Source organism: Thunnus albacares, chromosome 8, assembly GCF_914725855.1.
Source record: "Thunnus albacares chromosome 8, fThuAlb1.1, whole genome shotgun sequence".
NCBI lineage: Eukaryota > Metazoa > Chordata > Actinopteri > Scombriformes > Scombridae > Thunnus > Thunnus albacares.
Genome location: NC_058113.1, coordinates 12,169,779 through 12,187,142, shown reverse-complemented (window position 1 = coordinate 12,187,142; position 17,364 = coordinate 12,169,779). Strand labels below are relative to the sequence as shown.

Here is a 17,364-nt window from a genome sequence, read left to right as displayed (position 1 = left end):
GAATACATGCATACTCTTACAAAAAAGTTCTACTTTTAAAATGTGTGGTGTTTTACAGCTGCATTATTTCTCTACCCCTAAGAGGACAAAATAACAGGAACACCTCACATTATAGTGCAAACCAATACAAAAGCCTTACTTTAAATAATATGGTTGTGAAGCGTATACGTTTTTCATTGAGGCTGTGTCTGTGAGGTTGAGGTGTGGATTTAAACTTTTGTGGTGTTAAGCAAAATCCTATTTAGTTTCTTTCAGCCAGTGTTTCTGAGGCTGAACCGCCAACTCTGTTTCTCTGTGCAAGTGCAGTTCGTCTGAGTAATTTTGACACGTAATGCGTTTGCAGTGGTTGCAACAGAATTGACTCAGACTGTGTGAGTATGTCTGTAAGTTACTTTAAGTTGGGCTAAAAATTACCGTAATGTCTACATCTCCATAAAAGCTGACACACACTGGCTTTCAACTTAATATGACTCACTTTCATTTGCAGTAATGCAAGCAAGTTGTGTGTGTGTGTGTGTCTGTGTGTGCGTGCGTGTGTGTGTGTGAAATGAAGGGGATACAAAGGGTCACTACTTTATGCACATTGCTGTCTTTTTTATCACTTAACTGCCTCTCATACTTAAGCTGCCCTGATTTAAGTTTAGTATCCAGGTCATTCTGCTCAGCTTGTGCTATGCAGCATAGACACAGAACTATTTTAGTTGCAATAGAATATAAATAGTAAAAAAAAGTTCCTCAGAGGATACTGTTCAGCCAATATTTATTGAATGTTAAAGGCATACTGTGGTTAAAAACAACACGGTTAGTAAGCCTGCATAGCCACAGTCTGGTAACCATGGAACATCAGTGCCATGTGCTAAAACAGGCTGACTGGGAACAGGTAGGACCTAAAAGTACCCATACAGCAGGTAAACTCAGGCAAGTACTGTCCATAACACCAAGCTTGGCTTTTGCCTCCTCAAATACTCTGATCAGGTAGTAAGGCCATCACTCTCAATAAAAATGGAAGTGTTCTTTTTCATCCCTCCTTCGCTCTCCAAATCCCCTCTTGCTCAATCACCGCGACTAGGTGCCTGCAGGGGTAATGGATGCAGATGTCTGAGAAGATGACTGCTCGGAGGCGATTAGGGGAAATAGTGCTTTTTTTCATGAGGAGGGCACTGCAGACTGAGATCACAACAAGGCTAGCTGAGGGTGGATTTTGAAAGGTTCTGGTATAGTTGGATTCAAAGTATATATGCAAAGACCTGGGGCAGAACTTGAAGTCATGGGCCCGGGTGTTTTCTTGTGATAATAACTCTGCTATCAATCTGTCTTTTCACTTGGGACATGTGAACCTTTTGTCCTTACAGTACAGTAAAGTACATTAAAATCTCTGTCCTTTTGGCTTTTATTGCAAGATCAATGGGTAAGTTCTCTGTCAGATCCTGTAAAAGCCATAGTATCAGTGCACAATGCTTTCACTGCATCCTAACAATCACTGTTCAGCGATATGAAAAATTGTCATCCACTTGATGACCTATCAAACAGACTTTTAAAACTGAAGACTCCATACAGACACCATAGATGTCCTATTTTTTATGCCCCCCAGGAGAAATTATTATGACAGTCCTTCTGTATAAATGCTGGATAGATAGAAAATGGGAGTTGCAGACAGTTGATATCCACAATGACAAGGGGACAAGTGTCTCCAAACAGAAGGTTGCTACTTCAGTCCTCTGTTACTGACACTGCCGAAAAAGGCTTCAGCCTGTCAAAAGCCATGTTTCAACAGCAGGAACTTTCCCCAGGTACTAAGAACATTTTAAGGAACTCACTTCCTCTACCTGTGTTTCCACCAGAGGGACCAGGGTCTAAATTAAGCTCCTGTTTTACCCCACAAAAAGTCCCTGCTCAGGGGGTACTACTTTCCAAAAGAACAGGAACTTTGTGGGCGGGGTTTGCAGGGATGACGTCACTGACTGGTCAAACACACACAGCGCGGCTGCTTCAACTTGTGTACCACTTCATTCATAAAACAAGGAAATACTCTCCTATCGATTAAGACCAGTTTAGGACAAGGGGAGGACATTTCTCTTCGTTTGTTAACGTTAAAAGTGAAATAAGGCATTGTTGTCAGCTTCCCGACTCATTTAAAAAAAAAAGAGCGAGTGAAAAAAGAGATGATTAGCACAAGCGAGCTGAGAACACCAGTGAGCAAGAGAGAGACAGAACGGCAGCGGTCGAACGAGTTAGAGAGTGAATGAAGAGAGGGAGCGGCGGTAGCGAGAACAAAGCAGTGAATGAGAGAAATAAAACGTTATTTTCTGATTGTTTCATGGTAGTTACATTCTAAAATAAATAACTATCAAACACTCCACAGATGTTATACTATGGAAACAGATGCTCTTAGTTTCAGTTTGATTTTCCTCCTCTGAATTTTTCCTTTTCATTCATTCATCACATCTAACTCATGCGGCAGTAAATACAAAGAACATAATACTGTTAATACTGAGTCTCTAAATGCTGCCATCATCTTTAAATTCCTCACGGGTCTAGTTTGCATGATCTACCTGGTTCCTCAGATGCAGTGGAAACACAAACAGGACTGTACTACAGGGACTTTAAAGTTCCAAGTTAAGTCCCTGAGATTAGCTCCACTGGGTTCAAAGTATCTGGAATTTTTGTTGGAAATGTGGCTAAAAGTGTTGACAACATTGATTCACATGCTCTCATCTTTTTAATCTTACCTATGTTGCAGTGTGTGGACACAAAGCTCCATTAAATAAAGACAGCATTAAGTACTGGAAAGTGACACACAGAGTTGCCAATAGTGAGGCCTAGGGGAACACTAACTATGTCAGAAGTCAATAGAGTCAACAGAGGGAGGGGAGAATGGAGAGAGAGAGAGAGAGAGGCAGACAGAGTGGTAGAGTGTCACACGAGAGGTGAGAAACAAAAAGAAAGGAGGAGATTTGTAAATTATACACAGAGGTGAGGTTGTTATTCAGGCTCACTGAGGTGTGAAAGGAATAGAGGAACAGCTGTAGCAGCATAATAAAAACGCACATGCAGTACTTATATTCTGTAAAGGTTTATTACAACCTTAACCAGATTACAAAGGAAACAACTGCACACACAAACAGACAGCCACACGCATTTTCTAATTTGTGCAGCATGCGTTTATCCTTGGGCTGTCTCCAGGTTGTGTGTATTTTTGCGCATGCTTCTTCTCCTCTTGCTACACATGAATGTTGCAGCACTTCAGAAGTGTGTGTGTGTGTGTGTGTGTATGTGTAGGACTGCAGGACTGCAGATGTGAGCACAGTAGTTCATTATACATCAATGAAACTGCTTTGATTGTGTCCTTCATTGGCCTCACAAACAGCTCAGTGAAATAGCTCTTCACACATGTGCACTCACTGGTTTGCATAAGACTGCTGACCATTTATTTTAATGCTGCCCCTTAGCTGCTCACACAGAGAGTTATATTTAGGGTATGAGTTAGATTTGTTGTACTGTATAGTGTGGGAATGATTTACAGAGCTTTCTGTTCTGCAGGTTATATTTAAGTGAAGATATATTTGTTTCACTCTGTCATCTCTAAGGTTTTGTCGTGTTATGTCCTTCATGAATTATTTATACACACCACATTGAGGTCAAATGTTACATGTAGGTCATTTGTTTTTGTAAAAAGCATGGAAATATTGCTGGTAAAATACAGATGCATTTCAAATTTAAATACTCGTTGTGCCTTAAAAGTAAAAAAATATTTGTGAAATATTCACTGTTGTGAGGTATAGTTCATTGTAGCAGTGCAGTGGTCGTTGACCTGTCCCAGTTACTCATATTTGTGTTTGAGCAGCGGAAGGTCGTGTTAGGAGAGATCATGGCTAGTGCTGAAATGAGAAGTGGATCAATCAAAACAGAAAATGAATCAACAACCACTTTGATTGTCAATAAATCATTTAAGTAAAGCAAAAATGCCAAAATGTTCTCAAGGTCCTGCTTCTCAAATCTGGATATTTGCTCATTTTCTCCCATTTTATATAATTGTGTATTTTGAAATATAGGACTGTTGGCCAGACCAAAAAAATGTGTATTTGAATACATCAGCTTTTCCACTGGGAAATTGTGATGGGTTTTTGAACGATTTTTGGACATTTTAGTCAGTTTAACAAAAAAAAAAAAATCGGCAGATTAATGGATTATGAAAATAATTGTTAGTTGTATCCCTTATTATGGGGTTAACCTACAGTATAAACAGTATTTGTGGCTGACAGTAACTCCATATACTGCTGGTTAAGTTAAACAAATTGCAGGAAGAAACAAAACAATTATTCAGTGGCGGAACAGCGTTGTTTTTATCTGAAGGCGCCACGCTGCAGTTACAGATTGAACATTTAAGCACAGTGCCAGAGCACCATGAGATGAGTTTTTTATTTCCTACCCCTCCCATTTGTTATGACTTATTCATACACTTTTTTGCTGTGCTTAGGGGTTATATCCAGGTCGAGGGGTTGCGGTAGGAGCAAAGTGTTATTTTTGCTGTAAGCCACACTGTAACAACAATATGAGGAACCCGATGAAAGTTGAGCTCACCACAGTCCCCAGGCCCCCTGCCAGCTCCGGCTGAAGGTCACAGAACTGCAATAGAGTAGAGGCTGCTAGAAGTGGCTTTGTATCTGACAGAAGGATGGAAAGACCGTGTGTGTGCAGAGAGGAAAATAAATAAATGAAAAGGATATACAGTTTGAGAAACAAAGAGAGAGAGACGGAAAAAGAGGCTGCACAAGTTGTTTATCTTATCACCCTGTTGCGCAGGGGCAACACACGCTCGCTGTTATTCCAATCGGGTTGTCACATTGGGGACGTGACAAACAAACTGCATGTAACAGCCCATCATATAGACAAAGCTTATAGGGTAAACACTGCCCACAACAAGTAGAGCCATGGCAGACTGATATCCCTGCCCTGGTGAGCAGGAATAGCATGCAACACAGCATCTTCATATGACAGATACATGATGGAAATAGAGAGGGAAGTGTAAATAGATTAAAACAAGCTGTGGTCATAGAGCTAAAAGAAGATTTTTTTCACTCAAAAAAAGTCAGCAGTTCAATAAGTTTAGGCAGAGCGTTCTATATGTTTGACCTAATAAGTGCAGAAGACAGCTGCTATTGCCTTGCTTCAGCATCCCGGCACTAAATTCCTAGTTGACATGGATAGTTTGAAGAGAATCATCTAGATTTTTCTCAATTTCTAAAGATAAGACAGATGTCTTACCACATACGTCAAACAAATTTAAATCTGAAATGATGAAGATCCAAATACAAACTTAAACAGAACACCACAAATGCAATGCTGGCTGGTATCACACTTCAAACGCCAGCTGCAGACACCACAGCCGCAGCACTGCTTTAAAAACTGTGCCATTTGTGGTAGACATTCTGGATTTACTATACAAGTTTCCTAGTGGACAGACAGTACTTTTCTCAGAGTGAAATATCGATTTTGTGTTACGCTGAAGTAAAGTCCCCCGAGGTTCTACAGTGACCTGTGCTCTGCTTTCTGCCTGGGTCCTGTTAAGTTTTACCCAAAAAGCTGATAAAGTGGCACATCTCTCTCTCCAAGGGAGCACTATTCTTGGAGCCCTGCAAAGGGTGTCAGTCTCATTGCTGCACAGTGAAACACAGGTCATAACACATGCACACATACACACACACACACACAAGCTGGCATACGCACATACAAAGACACAAAGTTATGCATGCAAAGACATGTACACTGCACATGCTATGCTCATAAAAAGACGCAAGGAAAGGCATACGCACGATCCCACAAACCATAATGCACACACCCTCTAACAACGCACGCTCACACGCACAGTAAAGAATAAAGGAATCTGCTCCCACACTTCCTCTGTTTCTGAGCTGTTCCCAAAAGCTCTCCGCACTCTAAACCAATCCAAGTCGGGCCAAAGTGAGCCAAACCAGGCTGAGCAGTGTGACAAATGCTTCCCAGTTCTCTCTTTTCACACAAACCTACAGTAAGGTTCACATACTGGGCTCTGACCCAGAAGTGAAATATGAAAGAGCCATCTGAAATCCATCAAGGTCACATGTGCTGTAAATCTCAGTATGTATTCTAAATTCTAAAAGGGCTTACATTTATACAGCTGTGATTACAAATAAATTACGAGAATGCATTTGTTGCATTTATACTATGAGATATTGCTGAATGGTCAAGAGTTGGATGCACATCATTGATATTTGTAAATGCATTTCATAGTGACTGATGCTCTGAATCTCTGATCTCACATCCGACCACAGTTATCCTCGCTGGCAGCTGGAACGCATGTTATCGTGTTCGTGCCGAGTCGTGCGAGACGACAGCCACGGGAATTGTACTGTAGTGTTATGTCGTATGCCTGCTCTGTTCTGTACACATACAGCCTAGCTTGTAATTGCTATGAGTTTGAGGTTACAAGGTTATGAGCCAGAGGATTGGCATCATGTGGCGTGCCAGGCTAAGCAGATGCACCAGTCTAGCCTGTGGTCTAAAGGACTAGAAGCTAGGGGATTGGCACTGTGTACTGAGAATGTCTGTCCCAAAGCTCTATTGAAAGACGACATGTAGTTTTGTTCATTTTGGGGTTATGAGTTGGGGTTATGATGCTTATAGGTGAAGAAATTAGTGGTCTTTAGCCCTTCATATAAACTTTTCCCAATCTGATCTAAACTTAGTACATTTATTTCACATTACATCTCATTAAAGCCCTCCAGAAATGTGTCTTCAACCCAGTTTGGGTTTTAGATGATGTAGGAGTCTGTGGTGTGAAGAAATGTTACAAGGCACCGAGACAATCTGTTCGAAAAGTACTTATACAGACCAGCGTGTTTGTTTGTTTCCAGCCTGGAGTTAGGAGGGCAAAGAGAAAATGGATTGGCACACTTTCTGGGCGCTGTCCCGTTGTACTGCCGCTGCTACACAGCAATGCGAATTTAAGGATTTAGGACACAATCCTTGTGGAGTTACAAAGACAAGAAGAAGGGTGGAGCAGAGTGAATCTGTGCTGATGCCTCTTTCTCTGTCTCTTCCTGTGTTTGCTTTCTAAATTCATGCGGAGCATCGGGAGTGAAGACGGAGTGTGCGCTGATCTCGCTGCATGTGAAATGTTCAGTGACTTTGGGATCAAGCTATGCAAAGACATAGATCGAGAAAGTATTTTAAAAGCAAGCATGTAACCGTTCAGTCTCATGTTCAGTCATTCTGTGTCCTCAAGTTAAACATAAACTACAATTTTGAGTCTTCACCTCTGTATTCAGTGGTTGTGTGTTTTCTAGTCTTCACTACTAAAACCAAAAAGGGTTGGTTAACTTTTATATTGCATTAAAAACACACAATTAGACAAGCTGCCGCCATCACTGAGTAGACTGTTTTGCATTAGTATAAAATTGGACAAACGGTAACTGTAAATTTCATGAAAGCTGTGATTGGATAAGCCATATAACTATACATTGAGCATCCATGAAGACACAGAGGAGAAAAGTGCTTTTTTCTATATAAATTCTTCCTGCAACATTCGTCCGTATCGGTAGGACACTGAACTAAACTGTTATTGCGTATTTTACCCTCAAAAAGAGGCAAAGATCATTTTAAAGAGGCTTTGACAACATCCCACATTTCTTGAATATGTAGCGTCAATGCGAATTACATGCACTATGACAGATAGTTCCACTCTTACACCTTAAGGTGCATAGCTCACATGCAAGAGCATTATCATATATCATGCATAATCTCTTGTCAAGCTAGCCTAAGTGTGGAAATACCCCACATGACTTACTATTATTGTCCCTTTGATGGATGCATGCACAAGATGTCTCCATTACTAAATATGCAGAGAGAAAGAGAGCATAACATGTGAGAATGATTGTGTGTGTGTGTGTGTGTGTGTGTGTGTTTCAGCCAGTGTGCATGAGTGTGTCATGAATGACAGACGGGCATCCACTACTCCTGCATTGCTTATGTCTACATGATACACTACCTGTCATGTGTGCAGTTGATCTTCTCATCTCACAGTCATCACCTTGTCTTTCCTGTTACTATGTACGTAGATGCGCAGTGACAGATGAGTCACAGTGAGCACTGATGACTCTCCTCTACCTTTCCTCTCCATCTTCCTGCTTTTAATTGTAAATTAAAAATAATAATTAGAAAAAAAAATGTGGAAAAAAAACCCTTATTTCTTGGACAATGTATATTTCACCTCATTTTACAGGGCACTGAGTGCTGACTGCCAGTAAAATGGATTGCTCTCATTATGAGTGTGTTATGAACAAGCAGTCTGTGATTGAAAAGCTTTATTTCATGCTCGGCAGACTTGTAAATGAGGGGTTGTGTGTAGTGAAGAGAGGAGATTGTTGTGTGTGCTTGTGTGTTCTGGTGTGTTAATGTGTGTAGCGATAGGCGATGATGGGATTTCATGAATCACAGTGTGTAGGGTAATACTTTATTTCAGCAGGACATTGTTGAGGTTATTGCTGCATATAAACTTGACTAAAATTAATAAAGGCTCTGTGGTAGTGTGCGTACTTGCAGCATTGTGCCTCTTTTACTGTGTTGACATCAAAAGTTATGGGCCATCATACCACTGAAGCAACTTCCTCTTCACTAACAGCTGTTTATATGTAACTGCTCTCCAATTTTAACCATACTAGCAGCGTGGCTTGAGAAGTGGCAATTACGGTCGGTTTGTTCCGCCACTTTTTTGTAGAAACAATCTCAAAATCCACTTGATGGATTGCACCAAATTGTGTACATACATTCATGGTTCCCAGAGGATGAATACTAATAGATTTGACCTTTTTTTGAGCACCTTTTCTGCTTGCTTCACTTTTGTGGTTTTGTAGTGGGTGGATTGACATGATATTGGTTAAGACAGTCAGGATAAATTGTAATAACTTGTGTTCCCTTAACTTTTCATCCACTGCCATCATCAGGTAAAAATGTAATTTTCTCCAGTACATGTACAGTACAGTACCTGCAAAACTAAAGACATTCCTATCAGCCGCAGCTCGACTTTTTCAGAGCTTTTTAGAGCTTTTAGAGCTAAATAAATATACATGCTAAATATCAGCATGTTAGCATTGACTTTGTGAGAATGTTAGCATGCTGACATTACAGTTTAATTCAAACCGCCGCTGTGAAGCCTCACAGAGCTGCTAGCATGCTTATAGACGACTCTTTATTATTAAACTTAATATAGAATTTTCTTCAAAATCCAGTGTTTCAGCATTAACATATGTGGCTTGTCCTGTATGTTAACCACATCTGTTTCTACATTACTGCAGCGCTCCGCATAAACCCAAAGTACATGTCCAGTTTTCTACTAGATTTGATCTGATGTTCTTTCAAAAAAAGTGCCTGACCACAGTTTTAGCAGTGCTGCAGCAGTATAACAGAGGTCAGTGTTGGCTGTGTGCCAGTGCTAGTATCTTACATAAACCACCACATTGAGGAATGTGTCTGGGCCACACTTCACAGGAAACACACATGCACACAGTGCAAATGGGGTATTGTTTCATTCTGCTAAGGCCTTGTAGTGCTGGTGTGCAATTCACACACACACACATACACACACACACACACACACATACTGAAACACTCTTTTGAAAAGACACAATGAAGTCTACATCTTTGTTTTCCAACTTGCTCGCTCTTATTACCATGTTCTCTGTGTGTTTGAGAGAGAGAGATAGAGAGAGAGAGAGAGAGATGGAGTTTGGATGAGAAACAGGTGCAGCAAGTGATAAAGAGACAGACAGTAACAGTGAGGAAGATCATAAAAACTAAGAGTGTGCATAGAGAGAGAGTCACTCAGCTATTCAGCTCTCTTATTGCTTTTTCAGTCCCGTCATGTCTCAGCTGGTTGTGACATTATCTGTGAGTCCGGTCGTGTCCATTCCGACCACTACCTACAGTGAGCTAATGTGCTGTCATCCGGGCCTGACTGCCGCTCCTAACTCCCTCAGACCGTGGATAAAATCGATATTACAGGAGTCATTAAAACCTGTAGGAGTTATTCAGCTGTCTCTCTGTCTTTCTGCAGTCTCCTCTGTCTGTATTATTGTCTGTCTCAACGTCACCATATTCTTCTTCATGCTCTGTTGCTTGAATCATTATCAGCCTGTGCTTCTCTGGTTCTGTCATTTCATTCCACACATTTTGTAGGACTGTGTCCCTCTCCGTTTCAATCTGCCTTTGATCCATTTATCTTTTTATCTGTCTGCCCATCCATTTATCTATATTTCTGTCTGCTGTTCTTGCTTTATATCTGCAGGTTATACCTCATTTGCAACCTGGAAGATGCAGTCCGTAGGTTTAATGACACTCATGCTGAAAAATGACTTCATACTCCTATTTCACCCTCTGCTTGCATCAGGCTGTGGGTTGAAAAATATCCAACTTTTGAGAGCAAATGCTCAATTTTGAGCGATCACTGGCTCCTGCTGGAGATTATGGCTCTACTGTAGTTTTAAAAATGAGTTTAGAATCATGACTGACTTTTATTTGAGGGCATTTGGTTTGTGTAAGCGTGTGTGAGCATGATGTGTGTACATGATTCAGCGCTCAGCAGTCTAGCCACTATCTAATTAGCTCATTTCCATTCATAGTCAGTGTGATTAAATGTTTATATTATAACTGTCAAAGCAGCACAGTTTATGTAAAGCTGTTGAGCTTTTTCCTCCACAGTATTTGTCTCCCTTTTTGACACCGAAGTTCTGTTTCCCAAAACAAAGCTTCGATTTTTTTTCCCCCTGAATTCTCCTCTCCTCTCCTCTCCTCTCCTCTCCTCTCCTCTCCTCTCCTCTCCTCTCCTCTCCTCTCCTCTCTTCATCTCTTTACCTCTCTTTTTTTATTAGTTATGGTACAACAAAGTGCATTGTGTCTCAAGGAAAAGTAAGCAATTGATGCAGCGTATTTGAGCTTTTTAAGTGACATGAGTGTAAATATGTGTTCTGTCTAATATTCAGTGTAATATTGTGCTCTGCAGTACTTTGGTTTTTACATTTACTGCATTTTAGAATACTTCAATTATCCTGAATCATTCATTTTTTTTAAATTCACTTACCATACATTATATTATACATATATACATTGAGGCGGTGATTAAAAAAAAAGTGTGGTGTTAACCAAATAGAAGAGTAAAATAATAATAATCATAATAATAAGAGCCCTGTTTGCAACTACCAGATATGTGATACCTTGGAAATGAAGAAAATATGGTATGATACTTGCCTTTATCCCACATCCCTAGTTAATCCCAAACAGATAAAAGTCAGTTGGTGTTCGTGTGCGTGTGTGTGCGTGTGTGTGCGTGCGTGTGGAATTGCTCCATCTTGTTTTCTAGTATTAACCAGTGTGCCATCTGTTGAGGAGGCGAAGCAAAAGAGTTGAAGAACATACCGTAACAGGCCAGGCGAGATAGTGGAGGAAAAGCCTGAGTATACCAGAATAGCCTGAACAGTTAGGGCTACAATTACAGTATGTTTAACTAATTGCCACGTTCAGAAATTATATCCCCTAAACAATAGAGCCATTAGTCAGCAGAAGTTCCAAAATAATGGCAAATACTCACACACGCACGCGTGCACATATACACACACACACACGCACGCTCTCATTATGTAGGCAATGATTTTAAAAGTACATTTTTGGTAGTGATTTGGTTGAGATAAAGAAAGCACATTTTCGCTCACAAACACACATGCACACACACACACATACAATTGTAACCAACCCCATAAAGTCTCTCTCATGTGTTCTGCACTTTGGTCCATTGATGTCAACTTGCTAGTTCAATTCAATGCATATTGTAGATTTTGAGTTTTGGTAACATTGTTGCCTTTTATGTGCACTATGTCAAAGAAAGTGGATTGTCTCACAGTCTACAGACAATGATATGTTACAATAATACACCTCCTAAAAGACTAAAAGACATATAGATATACTTAGTTTGAGTTTACCTGTAATAAATACATATTGTGTATTGTGCTGGGTTAGTTAAACATGAAGCATTTTTAGGAAATACAGACTAATTAAGCACATACTAAATATGTCACATCCTGCTCCGCTGGTCATCCGACTCTTTCTGTTTCTCTTTGTCTGTTTAAGAACTTATATTGTGAGCCTCCATGTCTTTCTGACATCTCTGTTTTTTTCTGTGTTTTTAGGGTTTCATCGCAATGAGGATATGAAGGCCATTGATGTGCTTCCCATCCTCAAGGAGAAAGTCGCCTTTCTATCAGGTCAGAGATTCTCTGTTGATATGAGTGTTTTAAAAACAAAATGTTTCGCGTTTTAAAATGTAGAAATCTATTTCATAAGAGCAATTAAGACAACTTTTTTGAATATGCTAGAATTAGCCATAATCTTAAATAAGCTTCTTCAAGTTAGGAACTTTTTCCCTTAACTCGTATCAAGAAGTTATTGTATCTCTCTATATTGCTGTAGAGATCTTGCATGACAATTATATGTGAAGTCATCCACATCAGTCAGACAAAAGTAGAATATTTAAACTCATACAATATGCTCAGATAAGTGTCAGCCAATCAGAAAACCTCCAAAGACCACAAAAAGACTTTGTGGCTCTCGCACTTGAAGGACATGATAGTTTCAGCTTGGAACACATACTGTATGTCCCCTAAATGTCACAACATGGCAGCTTTGGTACCATTTAGTTGAACATTCCAACGTCCCTCATCGTAATTGCTACTTGTCGGGTTATTTATGCGTACTCATTTATTCCTCTGAACTGTTTCTGACTCGTCATGGTTGTGACCTGACCTTTACCTCATTAGTGTTAACTGCACGGACATTGCCGTAATTGTAAGTGAGTTTGAGAGTGTTATTCTGTGTGTGCACTCACAATCAGTGTTGTTTGTTACTGCAGCTCTAACTGAAAAGCTATTACCAGTCCTGTCATCATGAGGCTAATTTGACCCCTGATTCTTCAATTTGACTCATTATAGTCATGACTAACTGCCGACATGTTCGCAGATGGTACCCATACAAATTAGCTTCTCTCATGTCAGGAAACTACTGCACTCACTTGAAATCTAATTGTTTATATGCTCCTACTTCCATTCAAGAGCAACAGATGTTTAAGTAAAGTAACTTTCTTTCAGTCAGGTTATTTATTTTATTTAATATACAGTACCAGTCAAAAGTTTGGACACTTTCCTATTCAAGTGAATAGGAAGGTGTGTCCCATTTTACATGTGCTCCGGGTTTCTGGGTTTCCAGCTCCTCCAGTTTACCTCCAAAACTCCAAAGACATGGAGATGAGGTGAATCTGAAACATTAAATTAGCCTTAAGGCCGGCATATGAGTGTGAATATTCAGATATGTGTTGCCCTTTGATAGACTGTCGACCTGCCGTTCTCTCTTGCCTAATGCATGCTCGGATATGGTTATGGAGGGATGGAGCCAATCCCAACATGCATCAGTGAAAAGCAGGGAACAACTCGGACAGGTTGCTAATCCTTTGCTAGTACATCAGTAAAAGTACACAAAGAATTCAACATAGAGAGAAAAATCTTCTCTTACCCATTTCTTGATTTAGCTTTGCAACAGTCATGTCATAGTATGTAAGATTATCTACATAGCAAGTAATTATTATTTAATGACTTTTGTTGTCATCTGATTACTACCCACAGGTGGCAGAGACAGACGCGGAGGTCCCGTTCTCACTTTTCCAGCACGGAGCAACCATGACAGAATACGACCCGAAGACCTGCGCAGGCTCATAGCCTACCTGGCTACTATTCCCAGGTAGGAAATGTACATGTATATATATATATACACACATACTTGTACTTTTTGTTGAGGTTATATTTCTAAATGTGGACATGAGCACACACTCATATGCACATACACTCACTGGCTTGAGACCCTCTTCTTGATCCTAGGTTAATTTGAAACAGACTCCTCATCTTGGACTGTTATCCAGACGCACACAACTCATCACTTTCTTTGTGTCAGACTTTCCCACCTTGCTTGGATTTAAAAAAAAAAACACTGAAGCACAGCCTGAGGCCACTAAGAGCTGGGATGGTTGTGTTTTGGATTCTCTGTGAGGATTCAGCCCCCCACCACCACCCTTCCTCTTTTCCCTCTCTCATTTCCTCCTGACTGTAGAGTTAGGAGAAAAGCAACTAATCCTTAATGTAGATTCATTCATTCATCCCTATTTTGTCACTCTCCCCTTTCCATCAGTGCATTGGTGATCATGTCTGATCAGAGTGGGTCAGTCGTAAGTCAACATCAGAATCTGCTGTTTCTTTCCTGTTTCCCCGTGTGCTTTGTTGTCATTCAGGCCAGAGTCTAAAAACTACTTCAGGAAGTGTGAAGCCACAGGATGTTTTTGCAGAGTTGTTCTGTTGTGCTCTGTAGTTCTGTGCATTGTGATCTTCAAGCTTAGAAGCACCTTTCCCTCGCATTTAACACATAGCTACCAGCTGATCTGTTTGGAGTCAGTTGCGATTATCTTGGAGGGAAGCTTGCACTCCTCTGTTCTGCTCCTGCTTTGCAGGTCTAGTGCTTTAAAGTCTTTTTCACGGTGGAGTTTAGGATTTGTCTCGAGGCGAGAGACTGTTTGGATCAGTTACCAAAATGGGGACCAGATTTTTTCTGGGCTCCTTGAGAAGGTTCTGCAGTGTTCAAGGCAAGATCGAGAATACTCAATTTATGCACATATTTCAGTAGCCAGTATAATGCAAATGTTCAAAAATGACTGTTAGGATCATAACTTTACTTTCTATCTTTTGTCTATCATTCGGTGTAGATAGTTTGCAATTCTGTATTAAATCTGTTCTAAGAACAAAGTGTTAGTCAGACAGTAACCCCTAGAACAAAACCTTGTCACATCTTTTCAAAAGTGCACAAGGCGTCAGATGAAGAATAAATGACGTAATTGACAGGCTGCAAGCTTTTCTTAATTTATGTTACACTAGTTGATGTTTAGTTTGGAGTGCAGAGTAACCTGAATGAGACTGTTTCATGTTGACAATTTATTTTTCTTGGAGCAGGCGAGCTGCCCTGGTGCACATATTGCTAAATGCACATAGTCTGGCTGTTCTTTCTTCATCCCATACTAACTACATACTAAGCCATACTAATAGTATGCTTTAGAACTGTATTTAGTATTTTGCGATTTACTCTTAAAGTATTACGTGGTATAGGTGCCTGTGAATCAGGGCAAACTGTCCAGAAATTACCATACCTCCAAAAGGCACAACTCTGTGTTAAGAGGTGAAACTAGAGAGGATAAAGGATCTGTCACAGGTCACCTGATTTTGGCTGAGAAGAAATCAAATGTCACCAACTCAAAAAGAGGTCAGCCTCTCTCTCTCTCTCTCTCTCTCTCTCTCTCTCTCTCTCTCTCTGACTGTCTCTCTCTCTCTCTCTCTCTCTCTCTGTCTCTCTCTCTCCCTTCCCTCCACTCTGTTTTTATCTTCCCATTTGGCTGCCGATCTGTTTTCAGAGAGTGAGGTCAGAGTGAGTTAGAGCAGGAGGGCCTGCGTCTGTTTCTGTCTCCTAGCTAGACACATTCAGATTAAAGCCTTTAACACTGAGAAACAACCTTTTATGGACTTATACAGCAGCAGGACTCCTGGTAAGCAGCAGTGGAAATTTCAACGCTTGAATGTTTTAACTATTTTTTTCCCTCCCCTGCTGCTGTGGAGATGTGCATGGGATCTTTTGATTGAAATCTTTTTTTTTTCATTTTGGCATCTCTACAGATATAACAGACCCTTTACAAGACTGATTTTTACAATGAGTCTGTCTTCTTTTGATGTTTTGTAGTGTCTCTATTTCTGTTACATGGGCAATGACAATGGTATAAATTAATAGTTTTACATTGTTTTTTTTTTAGCTCTTTCAGTTTGGTTTCTACAACTCTCACATCAATCACATCTGATTGATTTTGTTCTTTTGTTGTCACTCTTTTTTTGTTTATGGTTTCATATTAATATTCTAAAATTGTTCTGGTGTGTTCATTTGGTCTTTATCATGGGATCTGACCTCTTTATTCATGTTTTCTGCAGTGAGGAGGTGGCCAGACATGGCTTCACAGTCATTGTGGACATGCGTGGTTCTAAGTGGGACAGTATCAAGCCTCTGCTGAAGATCCTTCAGGAGTCTTTCCCTTCGTGTATCCACGTCGCCCTCATCATCAAGCCAGACAACTTCTGGCAGAAGCAGAGGACCAACTTTGGCAGCTCCAAGTTTGAATTTGAGGTGGGTGACACTCATATTTTAACAGTTTTCTAATATCTAAGACTACTTTCCTCACTTTGCTAGCCCGGTGTTTGTTGATGTGAGTATTATACATGAACCATTAGCATTATAGTTTCTTTTGAGTATGTATCTGTATGGATTCTTTCCTAGTTTTCAAAAAGAAATTGAAATGATAATACTTCTCTTTACATCAATATGAACAATTTGTCGTAAGCTATTAGAGTTCTATTTAGTTTAGCATAGCCATCGGTCTTAATTTATCAGCTCTAATTGGACTGCTGCTCGGTGACAGTGGCACTATTCTGTCCCATGTGGGCATGTGGTGCTGGTATATTTAGTCCTGACCCAGTTACTATGGAAACAGGATATATAGGACATGGCAAAGCATTTCTTCCAGTGGTAGTGATTTGGGTTTAGACAAGCCACTTTTTTATGATGTCAAACAAACACTGTATGTGAGTAGGACATAATGATGATCAGGAGGTCACTAATTCTAGATCGGGGAGAACAAGGTGTGTTATCCTCTTCCTCATCAAGTACTGTTGAATTTTCACAACTACTGCTCATAAACCAGAAGCACAAGACAATGTTTTTATGTTGCAAGTATGACTTAGTTTGTTTGCAGTTCAAAGGTGGCTAAAAAAAACTTTTTATAGCATCTAGACAGGACAGTTCTCAGTCTTTCATGCCAGAATGAGAGGGATTCATTCATAACTGTCTGTTAAGCCTTTTATGAAATAATTGTAAATGTTGTCATCAGCACATGGTTCACCTTCTGTTTACATTTTTAACTAAATCTGCACCGGCCCGACATCTGATCATTTATTGTGTATTTTCATCGTGTTTCCTTTACTTTACTGAACCTCAGCAGTTTCTGTTTTTACTTCTCAAGAGTTCATTTCCGTGTATTTCCATCTTATTAATGATAACATAAATGCTGCTTAAAATGTCTGGAATGTTTTTTTTTTTTGGCCAGCCCACCTATCTAAACAGTAGTGAACAATGTTCAGCCTGACTCTGCACATTTTTTTCAGAATTTAGGTTTAATGGTGGGAAATATTTTGACAAGTTAACATTTTA

General features: G+C 40.0%; 1 protein-coding gene across 4 annotated transcripts in view; it reads left to right on the top strand.

Annotated features, from left to right (window-relative positions):
* The window catches only part of triob (trio Rho guanine nucleotide exchange factor b), a 109,784-nt gene that overhangs the window by 28,024 nt on the left and 64,396 nt on the right, over positions 1-17,364 (top strand). For 3 of the 4 annotated variants that reach the window (XM_044358223.1, XM_044358224.1, XM_044358226.1), the window contains 3 exons: positions 12,216-12,290; positions 13,701-13,815; positions 16,092-16,284. In XM_044358223.1, the coding sequence (XP_044214158.1) occupies positions 12,216-12,290; positions 13,701-13,815; positions 16,092-16,284 (383 nt within the window). Of the gene's footprint in view, positions 1-12,215; positions 12,291-13,700; positions 13,816-15,561; positions 15,659-16,091; positions 16,285-17,364 lie in introns of those variants that run through there. The other variant, XM_044358225.1, reaches the window with a different exon arrangement.